Raw genomic sequence first — 20,961 nt, 5'->3', positions numbered from 1 at the left:
TGTATAGAAACCACAGACTGATGATAATCAAAAAAAAAAAAAAAAAAGGGTGTTGGAGAAGAAATAAAGGGAGAGGGGAGAGAAATAAAGCAGAAAGAAGAGAGAAAATCAGGCTGTAATCTCACATTTAACTTTCGGGTTCCTACAGTCCATGGAATCCAGGCAACGGGGTTCTGAGGCAGCCACAGCAGAATAAAGGAAAACAGCTCAGAATGCGCTGGTCCCGTGCCTCATCATAAAGGGTTAGAGGACCGTTATTAGGTCTCGCATTAATCATCTAAAAAGTAAACATTTTACAAAGTAAATTCTGTGACACTTCATGTCAGTTACATTTGCGTATATGTGGTTGACTGCTCCTGACAAGGGGAGCACCATGGTGGCAAGGTTAAGGAAGGATGTCCTGACTATCACTATGACCGATGATCTGTCTCCATTTAGGACTCCCACAGAGCCGTTCTACTCCGTTTCCTAAAATACTGAGCAACCAGTGAGCCAGCTGTTATTTACTGAGCATGTACTGTGTATCTAGCCCTGTGCTGGAGACTATTCTAGCAAATAAGTAAAAGAAATGGCTCCTGATCTCCAAGAGTTTAGATATTGAGACACCAGCAACTTAATGAACTGCAGTAGATGGCACAAAATAGAGCATTCCGTTCACTGAAAAGGGAGATAAAGGTTATTCACAAATAGTTTAACTCTAAAATGGGGTGGTTCTTAAATTCATGTGGAGGTGCCACCTAGTGGTGACAGGGAGTAACTGCGAAGGGAGCCAGGCATCCAGGGAGAGGGCCAACTCTAATTCACATAATCCTACCGTGATTTGTGTGTGAGTGTTCCTGTCTCTGAGAAATAAATTATAAAAGCAGATTGTGGGTAGGCTCCATATCAATAGGGAGAATACGGTATCAGAGTTACAGTGAAAATTTCAGATTAACAAAGAGGATCGTATAGTCTACAGTTAAAGAATTTGAAGGCAACCCTGTTTTGCCATTGGATTAAGGCAACATGAGGCATAATTGGGTAAGTTAAGATGTCTGTGTTTCAAATTCTGTGGGTCAAATTTATGACGAATTCTCTTTATACACAGAAGAGGGGGGCACCTGGGTGGCTCAGTCGGTTGAGCGTTCGACTTTGGCTCAGGTCGTGATCTCATGATTCGTGAGTTCAAGCCCCCCAATGGGAGGGCTGCTGTCAGCACAGAGCCCTCTTTGAATCCTCTGTCCCCCTTTCTCTGTCCTTCCCTTGCTCTTTCATGCACTCTCTCTCTCTCTCTAAAATAAATAAGCATTAAAAAAAAGTCTGGAATAATAAAAATAATAGTAGTGAGAGAAGAATTGGGGATCATAAAGAGAATGTCAGTGAAGAAAACTATAAAGAGCCATGAGTCATGAAATACATACACATCAAAATACTTGGGAGGCAGGAGTATTGAAATCTGAGAATAAAATACATTAATTTTAGGCAAATTAGTAGTAAAAGATTATATGCTTTCATTGCATCATGAGATACACTTAATAAATTATTGTACTTTTTTTAGAGGGTGGGTGGCATTTGAAAACTCAGAGTGGCTTTTCAAATTAATACATGTAGCTTTTTAGTACCATACCTAGTGTATTCTAAATATTTTTGCAGCCCTACACATTATTAGCCTTTCTGCTCACATCTAATAGAAGAGGGTGTAGTGACTTTCTTTAAATCTTTGAATTAGAAGAAGTTTTAAGTGCTCTCCTTGACACCTATGTCTCCTCCAAATGACAGTGTCCTGAAATCAGCCAGAGTTTGAACATACATATGAGAAATGCTTATATATTATCCTGCCTGGTCTGCTTGAGATACTCCCCTAGAAGAGACAGCTCTACAAATTCTCTTTGCAATATATTTCGAAGTTGAATCAACGTCCTAATTCAAAGATTATTTCTTCTACACGATCTGCTCCTCTCTTGCAACAATTCAAGGCAGATTTCTTCTTACTGCTTGGGGGTCCCAAGGTAACCAAAGGCAGCTGTGGCATTTGGTGGTACTCAGAGCAGGGTCAGTCCGGGACTGAGCTAGGGCGGTCTTCCTAGGTATAAAGTCACCACACCCATTGCACATCACACCGACAAGATGAAAACTGTCCCTTAACTACAGAGCTGTTTGTATAGATTTCACAAGGCCACATAATATTTGAGGAAAACACAAAGCTTAAGGACTACTGTTTAAAGCAAACAAAATCTGGGTAAAAGTATATTAAAACAGAAGGCATTGAAATCTGAGTCTGTGAGCAGTCTGGCTATTATTAAGGAAATGAAGTTCCAAAGCTTCTAAGCCCATTATAGAAACCAAACTGAGGTGAATCAGGTTGTTGCTGGAGACAGGCCACGGCCAGAAAGGGTGGAAGGAAAGAAAACAGACTTCAGCAGAAGTATGGTTTATTAGCACATGCATTCTTTGGAAAACAAATACGCGGTTTACAAAGTCCTTAAAACTTTTATCCTCTTGAATAGTTTAAAATACCCTCTAAACAGCTTGTTTACATGACGAATTGATTTAGCAAACCCTTTACCCGCCTAGGAAGCAGGGGTAAAAGCCATGGCCAGACCTTGTTTGCCTCCAGGCAGTGGTGTCTAGAGTCAGGGAGCTTGCTGCCGTGTCCCGCGTGCACGTGTGCTTAGCGGTGTCACCTGGAGGAGGAACGAGCCATCTTAGGCCTTTTGCTGGGTTTCCGCTGCCCACTGAGGCAATGGCATGGATACTGTAGCCAAGAGAGGCACAGGTAATCCGTGTTGAAAAGAACCTGTGGGCATTTACAGGTAAAGAACAGTTGAAGGACAATGAGTAACTGTCATTTTACATTATGAAGACATATCTGATTCTGAATCCCAAAGCCAGGCGGTCTGACCCACATCTTAACTTGGCATAACACTTCAGAATCTAGTGACCTTTTTTCCTCTGTATTTTCTGTTTTCTTTCTGCCTTCTATCTCTGCCTCCTGTGGCTGCCCATCTGTGTCTATCTCTCTCTCTGTGCCTCACCCTTGATCTGTTTCTTCTACTTTATTGTTAAAGAGTGAGCTCTACTCTTCTCATTTCTGAAATCTGGTAAATTAGGCCCTTTTACATTTCCCTCTTCTCTAAAACAGAACAGCCCTACTGAGTTGACTTTTTAAATTTATGGGTGACCCCAGACTGATTTTTTTTTTTCCAGTGAGTCAGGGCCCTTAATTAGAAAGAAAGAAAAAAAAAATAGTTTTCTCTGCCCCTGATGGAGAGAGCAGATGAAAGCGTTATCACAGCCCAGCTCCACAGGCTTCTCTGGGGCCCGGGGAAATTAGCAGCGAAGGCCCTTCTGTGCTGTCATAGCTGACCCTATAAACAAGCTGGGTTCATTAACCTCCCCACTGGCGTCTGCGTGCCTGCAGATGGAGGGGAATGACCATTAGCTTGAAGTTGGGGTTTCCTGGCTTTGTGAAGTTTGACAACTCGAATGTTCTTCAATTGTGTTTGGGGTATGTGTATTTCCCAGTTTTTATAGTAGTCTGTTTAAAGGAATGAAGAAGGAGACATTAAATATTTATTTTAGTTGACAAGATAAATGAAGGCCACTCCTGGGAAGTTAGCTGGCAATTCTGAAATCTAGGTTTGTTTGTCTCCTTCCAAAATATGCCCATTGTGTGCCTTTGAATGCATGGTAAAGTAATTAGATTTTTTAAATGTTTTATTATGAGGCTGATTATCATAAACATTTACTTTGAACATTTTAAAGATTCTAATCTTGAAAGAAAATTTAATTTCTTCAGGGAGTGGTATCCTATCTTTTACAGGATGGCCTCATTTTTGAGGGTCTCTAGAAAATGCTAGCCCTGTCCAGAAACAGAAGCAATTTATCTGGCAAACCGGCAAGCCTGTTAATGGCCGGTCCACTGTCAGCAGGGCCCACTGGTATAATTCCTATTCCCAGGCTTACGCTCAAAAGCCCCGGATCCAATAAGAAAGTTATTTGGTTGTAGAGAAGGAAGAAAAGGCCAGCACTGTTCCGCTGTCTCCATGTTCTCCCCCAGGCTTCACCTCGCTAAGGTGCTGTTGGGCACCACCCCCAGGATCAGGCTGCCAAGGAACATGTCTGTTGCCGATGAGTTTAAAGGCCTCTCTGCTCCTGGCCAAGTGAGGGGACAGATCCTCCTGGTGGGAGAGCAGCTGGCTGGCACAAGTGAACTGCTGAGAATCTTTCTGAAGAAGTCTCCATTGGGGCTGAATCAGCTGAGGCCTAAGCTGCTTAGCCCCGTTGGGCTGCTCCTTGTCTGACCAAGCGTTTAACCCCAAAGTCTCACCTAGGCAGAGAATTTTTCTCTTCTCTGACCACACCAGCCACAGCTTCCAGAATGAAGACAGGATGTATTGAATATCACGAGGGGTTCTGCTGAGAATTGTGTGTGTGTGTGTGTGTGTGTGTGTGTGTGTGTGTGTGTGCGCGCGCGCGCACTCACTGACATGCATTGAGACAAGTTACTCATGTTCTGGGAGAAAAAGTCGAGTTTTATTGCCCAGATCCCTTAGCAGTGCTGGAGGAGACAGGGCTCTTGTTGTACTTTAGGTCCTAAGACAGAATCAATCCACTGGTCAGTTACTCAAGTATTTATCAAGTGTCCATTGGAGGGAAGGCCAAAGGAGAAAGTGGTCCCTAAGTTCAGGGGTTGGCAGCCTAGGATGTGGGTAATTCTCTGTGATGTTATATCCACCTGCAGGACTCCATGAGAAGGAGACATGGGTGAGGGGTGGGGGGATTAGGGCTCCGTGGCGAGGGCCAGGCCTTGAGCTGGCTTTGCAGTCATCAGGGCCTGGAGAAGAGGGGGAAGGAGAAAGTGTCAAGGCTCTGCAGCAAGAATGGGTTTTCTGGGTGTGGGGCACTTTGAGGAGAGCTATCTGCCAGGGCACAGCATGTAAGACACGCTGCAGGTTAGTTGAAAATCAAATTGCTGGGGAAGTTGGGGACCAGATTCCAGGGGGTCTTTGAAGTTAGGCAGAGTATATTTACTCTTGATCATGGTGATGATAGTGGTTGACAATACAGAAAGCTGTCAGTGCTTAAATAGGGGAGTGACAAGATGGAAATAATATTTTAGGGTGATTTGCTCTGGAAGACACGTGCAAAGGCCCTTTGGAGGGGGGAGAGAATAGGGACAGGAAATCAGGGGGCCCTTGCGTCTACTCTCTGCTTGTGCTTTCTCCTCTGTTATTAATTCCCAAAATGGATCGATGACAGGGCTTTACTCAGAAGTCATGCGTTCTGAAATAGAGCTCGTAATCATAAGAACATAGCCCCACTCTGACTTGTGGTAGGCCAGGTAAACAAGACAATGAGCCCATTAGGAAAGCTGTGAGATAAGAAAGACAAGAAATAATATTTAGATATGATGTGGGAAAGCGGCTAATCTGGTGGTTCTTGGGCAGGTCTTCTTGATTTCAATGGTTCTGGTACAGAGCAAAGAGTCCTAAGAGTGTTACATGACCCTTCACAGTTCTCCACATTTGTCTGCTCTCTGCCCACTTTCCGTCAAACCCAGACACCTTACAGGGTGAAGACAGGGACGCTTGGGACAGCCGAGCCCTGTCATTTCAGAGCTGCCCCTGCCCTTTATCAGAGTATAATGAGGAGACACTTTTCCACCACCTTACTATTATATTTCTTCCCCTCAGCACTTCCCACCTGCCCCCTTCCCTTGAAGTAGGGAGGGGCAGGTTAAAGTTCCATGGAAGACAAGCCTGATGTCCAAGAGGTACCCGAAGTCACCAGGCAGGGCCTAAGGAAAAGCACTCAGAGAAGTGAATATCAGACACACACGGGGATCTCCTGCCCACTCTCCTCCTCAGTCACGACTTAACACACAGACGAAGGCCGACTCTGTGCTTTTTCCCAACTTGACACCACATCGTCTTCACTTGTGTTTATATCACCCTGTACTAGCATAAGCTTGAGCTGGCGATCGGATCCCTGGTTTTCATTCTTGGTCTGTCCCTGGATGCTTGTGTGGGCATCAAGCAAATTGTCTGCTCTCCCTGGATCTCTGCTCCCTCGCCTGCAGAAATCGGGAGGTGGAGGGTGGGAGAGCCCCGTCCAGTGGAAGGGCAGGAAAAGCGGAGGTTGGGTGGAGCCACAGTTGCAGGTTGACCACATGTTTTGTTTTGTTTTTTAACTTGGATGAATGGTGTGACCAGGAAGCCTGGAGTGTTTTCATCAGAATGCGTGCATTTGATTTACCTTCTGGATTTAGCTCCTTGAGCCCCCGCCCACATTCATGCAGTGTCTCTTCCCACCTGATTTTTTTTTTTTTTTTTTTAATTCAGAATCACAGAACTGATTGGTTACCACCCTGAGGAGCTGCTCGGCCGCTCAGCCTACGAGTTCTACCATGCCCTGGACTCAGAGAACATGACCAAAAGTCACCAGAACCGTAAGTTCCTAGAGTGCCCTATGTGGCTCCCTTGTATCTGTGGAATATGGCCTTGAGTGAGGTGTGACCAGTGAGATAAGACCTGCTTACCTCCTTCACAGACGTCACATCTTCTGTGGCAGACAAGCCCCGTGCCCTCAGGATGGTCAGAAACTGAGGCTGCCACCAGCCCAGATGACAACTTCACACAAATTAGGAAGAGGGCACACACCCTTCCTCAGGGGGGGACACACCCATGCCAAGGCACACAGCTTGGCGAGTGGAAGGCAGGCTGAATCTCAGTCCCCACGGGCCACCTCCACCCAACACCCACATGCAGTCAGCAGTCTGTACAACCCTGTGGGACAGCTCTGTAGAGAGCAGTACGAGACAACACACAGTCAACTGGGTTGTATGCTATTGAAGGAAGTCCACACATCCTGAGAAGAGGAGGCCTGGGAGAGTTCAGGAAAAGGAGAGGACAGAGCACTTGAGTTGCACCTTGAAGGATGGGGGAGGATGGGGCTACATGGGTGAAAGTCATAGGGCACAACTCAAAAGATGTGTTGAGGTAGGCTGTGGTTCTCCCAAGAGATCTTGCTGGATCAGAGAAGTCAGTTGGAGGCTGTCCCAGGCATACTAGTGATGGCATATGGACACTGTGCTTTGCCCCTTGAACGAAAACCTGAATTCTAAAAGAGATTCTGGAACAGGACTGTCCAATAGAACTTTCTGCAGTGGAACTGTTCTATACCTGCATAGTCCATATGAAATGTCTAGTGCACCTGAGGAACTGAATTTTTTGTTTAATTTAATTAAATTTAAATAGCCACACCTGGCTAGTAGCTACCGTATGGGACAGGGCAACTCTAATGCATTCACTTAGCCATTGTCCTAATTCAGACATCCTATTTGCAGGTGATCCAAGACAACTTCCTTAAATCCATACAGCCCGTCAACACGCAAGGACTCTGGGCCTATAACCCTATATTGGCCCACTGGGGGACAGAGAAATTTATGGGATTACTGCCCGACTTAAGGGATCTCATTTCTGAAGGAAAAGGAGGGTTGTGGGCTCTGTGGGAGCAAGGTGGCTCTTACCTTTAGCCTCAATATCTAGCACAGTGTTTGGCAAAATGCAGGCACTGAGTGATAAACCCAAGGGCAAAACACATATTTGGGAAAGAATGCTTCAAAATAAGTGGTGATAGTGGTGCAGACCAAGGTGCTGAGAGGATCATAGGAGGATTAAAAATGGGTAAGTCTAACAAGATTCCCTGGGGCCCTGCTGCTCTTGGGCCTCCAGGATTAGCTGTGGCTTGGGGCAGCAGTGAAGAAAATGGCGGTGCTGCTGTGTGTCCATTGTTCTTAAATCCATTGTCTGTCCTAAGGCTAGGCCAGCTGAGTTCAGAGCAGCTAACAGATTAGCAACCCCTATAAGCTGTACGTGAGCACAGTTAATATTCTCTTATGGAGTGGGATCTTCTCTTTCTAATTGGTCTCTCTGTTTATTCCTCATGGCTTTGGGGTTTGAGCTGACAGTGCAGAAGGGCCCCTGAGGATATCTCAGAGAAGTTTATCACTCTGCTCTCTGGCAAAAAAACCAACCTAGATTCAGTCCCACTTAGAGACCCAGAGATGGGTGCCCGTGGATGTGACCCAGCCCTAGCCTGCCCCAGCTTTGAAATTGTAGGATGTGGTTCTAGCCTTCGTGGTAGGATTCCCCATGCTTTTCTGTTACATGATGGTTCTTGCTCCCAAAGTTATCCCAACAATGCGACTCAGGGACCTGGGCTCTGGCCCAGCTCTGGCCCAGGGCCTGGCTTTCTGGGCCTTTGCTCCTTTAGACGTAAAATTGGGGAAAAGTCCAGCTTTTTTTTTTAATGAGCCAAGGGTGAAGTCAAATTAGGGTTCTACAAGTAGACTAGAAGGTACTAGAAGGTTCTGGGAAATCCTGGAGGACAGTATTGTACTTTGTCTTCTGGGGTGGGAAAGTGGAGGTCACTACTATCAAAGGGAACAAAAATGATGACTTCTCACAAGGCATATAAAAAAGATTTTTTCTTTCTTCTTAGAAAATCCTGGATCCTTAAAACAGAGCTGGGGTAAAAATTTGTCATATCAGTTTCCTGCTGACTCCAGGGAAAATACGGTGCTTTTTATTGAATCTGTATATTTAAGCATTAGGCACACTTAAAGGTAATTCATGACCCAAATAGAAATCACAGGCTCCCTTCTTCTCCTGATGAAGCCAAGTGAAGCTGCTCTGAGCTCAGAGGCCTTGTACCCAGCCAGCAAACCCAAATCCAACAAAGGGAAATCTGCATGGGTTGGAAATCGTGTTAATGCCAGCTAAAACGGAAGCATCTATTTCTCTGTGTGTGTGTGTGTGTGTGTGTGTGTGTGTGTGTGTGAGAGAGAGAGAGAGAGAGAGATTGGGTTTGTGCAAATAAAGTTGTAGCACAGATTCACACCAATGCTGTGGAATAATTGGAGGCCCAACTTTGAGGCTGGTCCAGGTTTATACACCAGCATCCTGAGTTTCCGCATCTTTGTGTGTTTTAGCCTGTGAAAGTTTACCATTGAAATTACTGGGGAAGCTCTGTCCCCAAACCAGATTTAGATAATTGAAAGCCATCATTTCCAAATGGATTAGTAATTTATACATTGTTACTCTTGGAGGTAGGGGTGGGAAGAGCTAGGCGGGAAGGTGGGGGGGTCGGTTTCTCTTTGTTGTGTGAGGACATTATGTGCTCTTAGGAAAACAAGATTAAAGGCCATAAAAGGCCTATCTACCAGGGAGCAGGCCCCTCACCAAGGCTGGCATTAATGAACAGATGGTTAGAAAGCAGGCGTAATTATATTCTACTGACAGAGCAGGCCCTCGCCTGCAATCACTAGAAATGTAGTTAAGACCTTTGCTCACTGTACTGTTTAATCAAAAAGAGTAAGAGCCCTGAACTTTGTCTGCATTAAGATCCCACTAAATAAGTTAACTCCAGGCACTTGAAATTGTGCAAGAATCGTTTCTTTGCAGCAAGGGATCCTCAGCAGGGCACATAAAGGGACATCAGGGAGGAAGTGATTTCTTTGGCCAAGGAGTCCCTGATGATTTCAGACCACAGCAATAGCAAATCAAGTCTTCCCAGTGAATGGCGGCTTGGGGGATATAGGAAGAGAGCGTGGTGCCTGGAGTGCTGTTGTCCAGCCCAGACTGTGTCACTGTTGTCCTGCATCATGTCAAGCAGGTCACCATCCCCCTGGCTTTAGTTTCTTCCTGTTAAAAGAAGATCGTATCTGTCCTCTCTACGGCCCAGGATTTTGTTAAAAAGATTAGACGAGGCTGATACACCACTTTGGAAAGTAACGTGGCCGCTTCTTATAAGGGAAGTGTGTTCTTAGCGTGTGATCTGGCCATTGCACTCCTAGCTGCACCCACAATGCGTGTCCGTACCAAGATCTGTACACAAATGTTTATAGCAGCTTTATTGGTAATAAGCAAAGAAACTGAAAACAACTTACACATCCATCTACAGGTGAATGGATAAACCAATTATGGTACCTCCATACAATGGAATACTACTCAGCTATAAAAAGGAACAAACCATGAATACCTGCAGCACCATGAGGAATCTGGAAAACATGCTGAGTGACAAGAAGCCAGACACAAATGAGTACACACTCTTGTATGGCTCCACTTACATGCAGATGGAGAGAAGAGCAACATGCAGTGACAGAAAATAGATCAGGGGTGGCCTGGGACCAGGGGTGGCGATGGGGATTAACCATCAGGAGGCATAAAGAATTTGGTGGTGTGGGGGAGGGGTGACGGGAAGGGCATTTACCTTTGATTGTGGGGTGATAGCTGCAAGAGTGTGTACGTTAGTCCAAACTCACTGAACTGTGTGCTTAAAGCAGGTGCATTTTCTATTGAAGGTAAATTAAACCTCACTCCAGTTGATTTTAAAAATGAAAACCGAACCACAAAAGCCTAGATTAGGAGTCTTTAATTTAGGCTGTGATCCCGTCTACTGTTTCCACCGAGGGGACCTTTCAGTAAGTCACTCAATAGTTCGAAGCCTCCGTTTCTTCAGATGTAAAACAGGAATCACAGGAGACACTTCATGGTGTCACCATGTGTCACATGAGCTGCTGATAACACTCATCCTCATTGATCACTTACGTGCGGGCATTTCTAGTTGCTTTGCAGCAGTGCGTTCATCTTGAGATGGGTTTGACCGCTGCAAAGCACCGCACACCCGTAAGTTAGTATTTCCTGCACCCTGGAGGTGGTGCTTGTTCAATTTTTGAAGACGGTAACTGTGCCTAGAAAAACATTAATGTAAAAGACCACAAGTGGCGTTAGCGTGAACCACGCTGCCTTCCTCCACCACACAGGGCTGGTGAATGGGGAGGTGGCCCGTGAGCGTACCCAGAGAATGGGGGGCAATTTTCTGCGTTTACAGAGAATCTGGGTCTTCTCCGTGGGGTCCCTCACAACGTTACCTGCAGCCCTGGGGAAGAGGTGGCTTTTCCTATACAGCATTTGTCCAGGATATTCAGTCAACACTTCTGCACCTGATAAGCCAGACAGGCAGACGTCGTGCCCAGTACAAATAGCTGTGGTATACGGGTAGTTAAGAATGATTATCATCATTACTATTACTTTTATCAGTACCTCATTTTGCAGATAAGGAAACCAAATCTCAGGGGGATTGTTCTTTTCCCAAAGTCCCCATGAAGCAAGATTTTCTAATGCTTACACTGTGCCTCTTCCAGTTCTCTGTGATTTGAGTTCTGAGCTAGGATTCTGAAGAATGAATTCCCAAGGAATGAAAATGTATATGTCCAGGTTGGAAAACTACCAGAAATTCTAACATTAGACTTTAATTTAAGGAGATTTATTGATTCCTTTTTACTGGGAGCAGATGAAGAATTCCGGAGTAGGGAATGTGAGACGCCTTCCCAGGGCTTTCATACAGTAAACAAATGCTACATGAGCATTTAGAACAATCTGGAGGAGGAAAGAAGCCATAAGCAGGTCCTTGCTGCCTTAGGGGCCAGTCTTGTCTGTTTCCCTGCAGACTGCCTTCCCTGTGAGGTCTCCCTTTCCAACCTCCCTGACCTCAGGCTCCGTTTCTCCTCCCCCAGTGTGCACCAAAGGTCAGGTGGTGAGTGGCCAGTACCGGATGCTTGCAAAGCATGGGGGCTACGTGTGGCTGGAGACCCAGGGGACAGTCATCTACAACCCTCGCAACCTGCAGCCCCAGTGCATCATGTGTGTGAACTATGTCCTGAGGTAAGCCTATGAGGGCCACGGTTCTCCCTGGACTGAGGGCAGCAGGCCCGGGGAACCCAGACCTGCCAGAACCTGGGCACTACTTCTGCAAGCTCTTTGCAGTGCTGATCCTTATGACCCACAGGATTTCTATGGCTGCCTCAGGAATTATAGGACACCTGGCATTTCCCCTTCACAGTGTTTTTTTTTTTCCTGCATCTTTCTCCCTGCTTGTCCTCTGTGTCATGCCTCTGACCCACGTGGGGAGGCAGAAAGCATAGTTGTCACTTAATATTTTCTAAATGGGGGACAAGGAAAGAGGATTGCTCGTTCTTTCTGGGAGAAGATGTAACACCTTCACTCCATAGTGTCTGGGAAGAGAGCTGGAGGTGGTCACACTGCTAGAGTAGAAAAACAAAAGCCCTCAAACCTACGTACACAGTGCAGCCCACACACAATAATAAAAAGCATCCAAGATGCATCCATACTCAGAGGGCACTCTTCAGGATTGCTGCCGCCATGACTCCAGACGTCATCGTGTGGTTCCTTACAAAGCGCTGGCATGGGGGCCGAACCCATGTTTTTGGCTGAAAGGCTTGGCTACCTGGTATTCCACGGGTCTGGGGGTGTAAAAGGATTTTGCTGGAAAACCCGGAAAGTCTGACACACCTCTCGTCCCATCAGCGAGATTGAGAAGAACGACGTGGTGTTCTCCATGGACCAGACGGAATCCCTGTTCAAGCCGCACCTGACAGCCATGAGCAGCATCTTTGACAGCAGCAGTGAGGTGGCTGTGTCTGAGCAGAGTGACTACCTGTTCACCAAGCTGAAGGAGGAGCCGGAGGAGCTGGCCCAGCTGGCCCCCACTGCGGGGGATGCCATCATTGCCCTGGATTTCGGTGGGTGCTTCTTAGCTCAAAGGGGCCTGCTGAGCCTCTCTGGGTGAGGCAGTTCTGACTGTAGCAGGCTTCCCTGGCTTCAGCTTTTTCTTAACCCCTGCGTCTTGTGAATGTGGCCAGACTGTGCTGAGCCCCAAAACACAATGCATGCTCTTGCCACTAAGACAGTCCTGCTTCTGACCTTGCACAGTGCAGAGTGGGGCGGGGTTATGGGGGACTCCCTCCTGAGACGTCTACTGATTTTCTGGTCCAGGCAGCAGAGAGTCTGAGACGAGGGAGGGGGCAGCAGGAGAGATGCCCTGAGGCCACTGGTACATTTTCATAGAGGATAAATCTCCACCTGGGCCTTGAAGGACAGATTGACTGTTTAGGTGGAGGGCCAGGCTGAAATAGTGTCAGAAATAATTCCAGAAATGTGGATGGAGAAAAGATTCTGGCCCAGCATGAAGCCCTCATATGCACTATTTCTTACAAATGTATGCCAGTCCAGTGGAGATGCCTGTCCTATGGCCCCAGGCAAAATTTTTAGCCCTGGTCCCCCTCCCGTGCTGGAGGCACCCCAAGTGTGCACCCGGGGAGCCCCATGCTCCCAGGTCGTGACCCCCATCTTCCTCCCCCAGCCTTGCACAGCTGCCCCAGGGCCAGCAGCACCTCCCCGTGCTCACCCTACAACTGTCTTGGCCCCTTCAGAAGTGCTCTGGAAGGCCATGTGAGGATTGCAACCTCAGAAACTATAAAGGGCAGCAGCCCCAGGACAAGAGGTCTTGCAGCTTCCTTATTTTGTGGCAGAACTGAGGCAAATTGTCCACTTGTCCTTTTGCAACCTCCTGCTCCTCAACATTCCCAATCGCCTGTCAAGGAAGTGGGTGCTAGGATCTGACATGAGGTCTCTGAAAATGAGATGCTCCCGGAAGGTGTTCGCTTCAAAGGGAGCCTGTTCATTGACTCACAGACCCAGTAATGGCCTCTTGGTCACAGCCAGACCTCGGAGCATGGAGGGCTGAGCTCCCAGGTACACCTTCAGAGCCTCCTCGGACGCTCTGTGCTTCCTTTGGGTTTTCTCTGCCCAGGGGTGGGCCTAGTGCTTGTGGGGGTTAAGCGGCCAGGCCCTTGTCTCCACAGGGAGCCAGAACTTTGAGAAGTCCTCAGCCTACAGCAGTGCCCTTCTGCCCCCGAGCCAGCCGTGGTCCAGAGAGCTGAGGAGCCACAGCACCCAGAGCGAGGCCGGGAGCCTGCCCGCCTTCACCGTGCCCCAAGCGGCTGCCTCCGGGAGCGCCACCCCAAGTGCCACCAGCAGCAGCAGCTGCTCCACGGTGAGCACCCCGTCTTGGGGTGAGGACACTGAAAGGGTGGGCTGCTCTTTCTGGCTGCTGCAGGATGGCTGAGTAGACCGCCCAGACAAGAATACTGCCCGCATGCCCCTCAAGCTATCCCAGAGTCCCCTAGGGCAGTGGTAACCCTTACCTGCCGGCTGTTCCAGCCGTTTGCTATTAATATCTGTCCGCACCCCCCCCCCCCATCTATGTGATAAGATCCTTGAAGATGGGGGCTAAGTTACACACAGCTTGGAGCCCGTGGCTCATTCCCTGTGCAGGGCAGTAACCATCCTGCTCGAGGCAGACAGCTGTACAGTTTCTGGAGCACTCCCCTCCCCACCACTGGCCCCTGGCCATAGCCTTCTTGTAAGGATTGTTCCCTCTACACATGCTTGTCCCATGGATTGGCGTTGACTCTGTGGGTCCAGAAATAGATTTCTCCTTTCACCTTGGACTTCTGGGAAGACCAGTGTCCTACTCTTGACTTGGTCACCCTCCTTCCTGGCCCCCAGCCCAGCAGCCCCGGAGACTATTACACATCTCTGAATGATGATCTGAAGATTGAAGTGATCGAGAAGCTCTTCACCATAGATACAGAGGCAAAGGACCAGGGCAGCACCCAGGTAGGTGGACCGTGAAGGCTCACGCCCATTCTTGCAGCCCCGTTCCTTTTGGTCTTGCAGCCCCATTCCTTTTGGCGGAGACCGGTGGGAACACTTGGCCAAGGCCCTGGTCTTAACTGGGAAATGGGGCCGGTGGGTAGCCCCTTCTCCCCCTTCTGCCCTCTGCTTTGTGTGCCAAATCCAGCTCTTGCATTCTTTAAAGAGGCCCTATGTTTAAAGAGCATCTCCAGATTTGTGAGATGTTTAGAAGCAATAAGGAGCAATTACTCTCCTCACAGACACCTTCACCTTAGGATTCTGTAAGAACAATTTTTATTTGAAATGGATTTAAAAATGACAGGCGTCTGACAAATTTTCACTTACGCACAACTTTTTAGGAACGCACTTCTTACAGAAGGGCCACTGTTCTCGAAACATTATAAAAACAAGGAGGAGGTGGGTGGATATTTCACAAAGCCCCAAGAAGAATTATTAATCCGCCTTTGTCTCAGTCCCAGTTATAAAACAAATCCCACCTTGCTGCTCAGCTGGTCTCTTTGCCCTGCCTCGCACAAGCTCCCGCAATTCTGTAAAACGTCCTTTGTGCTGGGGCATATAAAGCTGTTTCTGGCTTTCCAGGAGCCCCTGTGTATGCTCTGGCCCCAGGGGCAGTCACCACAGGCAGAGAAGTCTTACTGGGGCCACAGGAGAGAAGGGGGCGGGGGTTGGACAGGTAGACTGGAGAGAGGAGGGCATTTCGGGGTGGGTGAGGCAGTGACAGCAGTGTGGGGCACAGGCTGAAGAGGGGTGGACCCCTGGAAAGGCTAGCATCACGTGCGGGGAGACGCGTACATGGGGTAGACAAACCTGGGTTTCCTTTTGGTGGGCAACGGCCAGAGGTGCTGAAGCAAGGGAGGGACGCCGGGAGGGGCACGAGAGATGGGGGACAGGGGCAGGGCTGTGAGGGGCAGACGGCGGCTGGACCAGCGTTCTCAGGAGGCACCAGCCTCACCGCTCCTCTCCCGCTGCCCTGCCCCCAGACGGACTTCAGTGAGCTGGACTTGGAGACCCTGGCCCCCTACATCCCCATGGACGGGGAAGACTTCCAGCTCAGTCCCATCCGCCCCGAGGAGAGGCTTCTGCAGGAGAAGCCCCAGTCGACTCCCCAGCACTGCTTCAGCACCATGACGAACATCTTCCAGCCGCTGGCACCTGTGGCCTCCCACAGCCCTTTCCTCCTGGACAAGTATCAACAGCAGCTGGGAAGCAAGAAGATAGAGCCTGAGCACCGGCCCCTGTCCTCCATCTTCTTTGATGGCGGCAGTAAAGCGTCCCTGCCCGCATGTTGTGGCCAAGCCGGCACCCCTCTCTCCTCCCTGGGAGGCAGGTCCAGCAGCACACAGTGGCCCCCTGATCCGCCATTACATTTTGGGCCCACGAAGTGGCCTGTTGTGGATCAGCACACGGAGTCCTTGGGGCCATCACCGTTGGGGCCCCCTGTCAACTCGCCCCATCTCTCCGTCTTCAAGAAAAAGTAAGTGGCAGAGCCCCTTGGCTGAAGCAGCAGACTCCCACTGTAATCTCTGGGGCCCCAGAAAGGCTCCCTGCCTCCTCCCCTTCTCCCCCACCACAGCCTTCTCTGTACTCAGAGTCTGGATGCGTTGAGGGAATCACCCCAAGGTATGTGAGGCCTCAAGCAGGACATATTTCTATCAGGGCTGGAGACCAAGAGGGGACTGAGGCCCAGAGAAGGAAGAGAAGGGGGGTGTTGAGGGCCTTGAGCCCCACCGTCTCTCTCTTCAGACCAGGGTTCATCAGCTGAGCCACAGAATGCAAAGAATGATTTGAGTGACTATTTTCTTAGTTCTCTCCTAGAACCCTGATTGAGAAAAGCAAAAAGATGCCCTTGATTCACCCTGCCTTTTGGCTTCCCAAGGTCCTAGTGCAGCAACATCTTAGGGCTCCTTTAAATCTCCCCAATAAGCCTCATGCCAACCAGCAGGGTGCTCACTGGGCGGAGTCACATGGTTGGGATGTGACTTCTAGCTCCCAGGACCTACTGGTATGCTTCCCTGGGGCACTTGCCCATCACTGGTCCTCAGTGGGGAATGGTTCCGGGCAGTGGTACAGGGGAGAGACAGGGCAGGAGACAGTGGTCTTAAAGACAGATGGAATGAGGTCAGGCCTAAAGGCTGTCTGGGTACAGCTGGGCCAGCAGGCAGATGTGGAGGGAGGTACAGGTGATCTGAGCCATCGGTATCTCAAGCTCCTGCCCCTCCTCTGGGACTCTGCCCTTTGGGTCTTAGAGCCAGCACGGTCAACTACTGGTTCTGGGAGGTCCCCTGGAGCAGGGGGAAGGCCCTGGGGGGTATGGGGCTCCCCACTTCTTCACAGCTCACTCTCTCGGGCTTGGCAGGTCTGCAAAAGGCTTTGGGCCCCAGGGCCCGGATGTGATGAGCCCGGCCATGGTAGCCCTGTCCAACAAGCTGAAGCTGAAGCGACAGCGAGAATATGAGGAGCAGGCCTTCCAGGACCTGAGCGGGGTGAGCCATCTGCCTGGTGTGGCCTAGGGACGCTGGCTGGGGGTGGAAACAGCCCGAGAGCAGAGGTCCGGCCCGGGGAAGAAACTCTCACGATGGCTGTGAGGGCTCAGAGAGCCTATGACGGGCAGCAGGGAGGGATACAGCCTTGCATAGAGAGCAGCCCACCCCCGACTCAGTTTGAGGACCAGGTATCTGGCCTTCTCCCCTCTAGATCCAGGGGGACCCATCAGGCAGCAGCACTTCACATCAGATGTGGAAAAGGATGAAGAGCCTCAGGGGCAGCGTGAACTGCCCTTTGGTGCCCGACAAGTTGCTGAGCGCAAGCCCCCCCAGTGGTAAGCAGCAGGCCCAGGCCTCCTGGGGGGACAGTGTTTGCAGGGGCCCACCCGGGATCCCCCACCGTCTCACCGCCTGCACCTCTGAGCCGTGGTAGAACAGGGTGGTGTCCTCTGCCCTGCCTTCCACACACCCAGCACCCCCTTTCCACTCTGGCTCAGCCGATACAGTCAGAAAGCTCTGGGCTCTGCTGCCCCAGGAGCTGGCTCTAGTTCCGAGCACCTTTTGTGAAGGAAGGGGGATGCTGGGGGCTGACAGCCTCTCCCTTCCCTCAGCCCGGCACTGCCCTCACTCGCCGGCATTGGTCTTTCAGATGAGTTCACCCAACTTCCCATGAGGGGTGCGGGACAGCCTCTGAGACATCTGCCACCGCCGCCGTCTGCCATGAGCCCCAGGGAGAACACCAAGAGTGGGTTCCCCCCACAGTGCTACGCACCCCAGTACCAGGACTACAGCCTGCCGTCAGCTCCCAAGGTGTCAGGTGAGTGCGTTCAGGAAGTAGACCCACCATGCTAGGGTCTGACGGGGGACAGAGAGCGCCAGGAGCTGGATCTCACAAGGCCACAGAGCTCAGCAGGGCACGAGAATGAGACTGACGCCCTGGAAGGCAGCGACCTTTCCAGATTTTTACTACAGCAGGGGCTGGGTGCCGTGTGCCCACAGGGCTCTAGAAGGGACATCCAGGGCCCTTTGGACCTACGAGTCCCCGAACCCCTGTCTTTTGCTCAGGGTTTCATGTTACCATACTGCCTGCTGCTCACTCCCATAGCAGGAGTGCCGCTCTGCCTTCAGGCAGGAACTGAGCGGAGGACGTGCCCAGAGAGCTCTGCGGGGGCCACCCTCCTGGACCTTGTTCTCTGGGTTAGGCACCTGATGCCCGTCTTCCTCCCTGGGCTGCCTGAGTGTGCTGCCATTTACAAAACATAGATACCATCACGAAAAGGGTACTGTTTGGGGGAAACACGCCAGAACCCCTCTTATGGAAGAGACCCTTTTGGCACATTTGGTACCATGTTTTTAAAACTCTCATTCTTTCAGGCATGGCGAGTCGGCTGCTTGGGCCCTCCTTTGAGCCCTACCTGCTGCCCGAATTGACCAGATATGACTGTGAGGTGAATGTTCCTGTGCCAGGAAGCTCCACGCTCCTGCAAGGAGGGGACCTCCTCAGAGCCCTGGACCAGGCCACCTGAGCCAGGGCCCTCCACTGGGCAGGCCCCCCGCCCCCCCTGCCCGCGCCGCCCCACCAGCTTCACTCTCTACGTCTGTTTTTGCAACTAGGTATTTCTAACACCAACACACTTTTTACAAGATGTACCTACCTGGTGAACTCGCCCACGTCCCCACGTGGTGGCCTTTTTCTAAAGATGCTCACTTTAGTGTATTTTTAAGATGCACAGTTGTTTTACCTGCTGTTTTATTCTGTCAATGAAACGTTCTTAAATTTTGTAAGATTTTTCTTCCCCCGACTTTGATTACTTCTAATTTATATTATTCATGGGTCCCTCTGTCTCTCTCACACACACGATATCCATACTAACGAGTTTTGTGTACATTTGTTCTCTTGTAGGGAAAGCTTTGGCTTCATTTAACTAAAAAGGTCTTCTTGTTGTTGTTGCCAAAGAGAAACAAAATAATTTTGCTTTCCAAGCTTGATTTTCATGGCCTCTTCCCTCTCAAAGCCCTTCTTTCTTTTTTAAAACTAATCACCATATAATAAATTTCCATCTTTTCTTCTTTTCTTAAGCTGACTCTCGGCTCTAATTTTGACACAACCGTTGGGGAAAAGGAAAACGCAAAGGGTGGGCTCAGCATATGGGGTTAACTGTGAAGGTTGTGTAGTGTGGCTTTTCCCCCAGTGTGGTTTTTCTCCCGCATTCAGTGGATTTGTTTGGTAATTATTATTCAAAAATATAAGAGTTCTTTAAAAAGAAAAGTTATATCTGGGTTAAGTGTTTATCATATATATGGGTACTTTGTAATATCTAAAAACTTGGAAATGGAATCCTGCTCACGAAATCACTTTAAGATCTTTTTGAAGCTGTCCATTTTCTCTCCCCTGGTGTTGCTGACACTGCAGATTGTACAGAACTCCCACGGGCCTGTACCAGCACTGCTCAAGGCCTCTTGCTGGTGGCTTTTTGCTTCGGGGATATGCCCTGGGCATGACAGACAATCCAAGACGTGGAATCATAAAGTGTGGGAGCACTGTGAGCTGTCTTCTCGTGTTCTATATGTATTATGTATGTATGTATGTATGTATATTATTATTGCTGCCAAGAGGGTCTGATGGCATGTCATGGGGTGGGGGTGAGGGCGGGGCAAATCTAAGGGAGGGGAAGTGCTTTAATTTTTCTTCAGATTTTGTTGCCAGCCCTTCAAGTGCACTGAGCTATGGGACCCAAAAGGTCTTTCACATGGCACATTTGGATATTTCCAGAATTACCACGAGACGGTTTCGGTGGGAGTTCATGAAAGACAGGATTCAGAAATGGGGGTCGTGATCCAGCCATGGTGCTCCCAGCTTACCAGCCGGGAGCACATGTTGCTGGCCTGAGAGAGGATATGGGAAGGGGGCACAGCTGGTCCTGACCGGCCACGCACCCCTTCCTCAGCCTGCCGTTAGGTGGCCCAGCGAGGAACAGCAGGCAGACTTCCTGGGTGGCCCCTAGCCTCAGGCCTTCCCCAAGTTCTGTCTGTCACCTGAAGTGACTTATTTAGGTAGGAAGCACTGAAAATCAAGTGTTCTCAGAGCACTTTGTAACTCACTGGGTAAGAAGGACGATACCTTTTTGGTTTTTAAATACCAATCACATGGAGCTTTTCTGTCCTGGATACAACAAGGAAGTTTCTAGAAACACACACAAAGCACAGCAGGTGAAGAATTTGGTAAAGCTGGAGGGACATATTGCCAAAAACACAACAAAAAAAACAATTTCAAAAGAAATCTCTAAGAAGAATGACCCGGTCGCTGCATTGACCAAATCACACTTTAGCACCACCGCTTTGCCCCACGCACGGCGGCAGAACTTGAAGGGTTACTGACACGTAAACGCTGGTGTTTGGTGTTTGATTTCCTGTGTGTGTTGCCTCAGCATTAAGGGCATTTTTACCCTTGCAGTTTTACTAAAACACTCTGAAAAATATTCCAAGCTTCATAGTAACCTTACCTGTCAACGTAACGAGTTCATGAACATTATTGTATTGTCAAACTCCTACTGACAACATTATTACTATAGGGGAGCTTAACTTTATAAAGAAATGTATTTTGACACTGATATCTTATTAAAGTGTTCTGATCCTACCACTGCCGGTGACTCTTGTTCCGTGGGGACTTATCATGGGCTACACCGACGTAAAGCAAAGAATCTGTTAAACAGTTTACAGACCACGAACCTTGGCGCTGATCTCTGTGAGGCAACGGAGGCCAGCCGACAGGAAGAACAGAGCAACATTAACACTTAGGAACGGCTCAAGACCGGGCGCCATGTTGCATTGTCCATATTTCCCACATATTTTTCTGTCTGCCTCTGGGCCCTTTCTCATATCCTAGGGAGTCCCCAAGGACAGAAGTCATGGCC

The 20,961-nt window shown here is 49.2% G+C and overlaps 1 protein-coding gene across 1 annotated transcript in view; it reads left to right on the top strand.

Moving 5' to 3' along the window:
* The window catches only part of EPAS1 (endothelial PAS domain protein 1), an 84,258-nt gene extending 63,574 nt beyond the window's left edge, over positions 1–20,684 (top strand). Inside the window, exons 7-16 of the mRNA XM_060606820.3 lie at positions 6,324–6,430; positions 11,561–11,708; positions 12,372–12,586; positions 13,709–13,899; positions 14,415–14,525; positions 15,545–16,038; positions 16,921–17,047; positions 17,259–17,382; positions 17,697–17,864; positions 18,422–20,684. Coding sequence (XP_060462803.1) covers positions 6,324–6,430; positions 11,561–11,708; positions 12,372–12,586; positions 13,709–13,899; positions 14,415–14,525; positions 15,545–16,038; positions 16,921–17,047; positions 17,259–17,382; positions 17,697–17,864; positions 18,422–18,573 — 1,837 coding nt within the window. The 3' untranslated portion in view covers positions 18,574–20,684. The remainder of the gene's footprint in view (positions 1–6,323; positions 6,431–11,560; positions 11,709–12,371; positions 12,587–13,708; positions 13,900–14,414; positions 14,526–15,544; positions 16,039–16,920; positions 17,048–17,258; positions 17,383–17,696; positions 17,865–18,421) is intronic.
* The last annotated feature ends 277 nt before the right edge of the window (positions 20,685–20,961 follow it).

Source organism: Panthera onca, chromosome A3 (assembly GCF_046562875.1).
Source record: "Panthera onca isolate mPanOnc1 chromosome A3, mPanOnc1 haplotype 2, whole genome shotgun sequence".
Taxonomy (NCBI): Eukaryota; Metazoa; Chordata; class Mammalia; order Carnivora; family Felidae; genus Panthera; species Panthera onca.
Note: the sequence above shows the minus strand (reverse complement) of the source record. Positions and strands in the feature narration are given on the sequence as shown.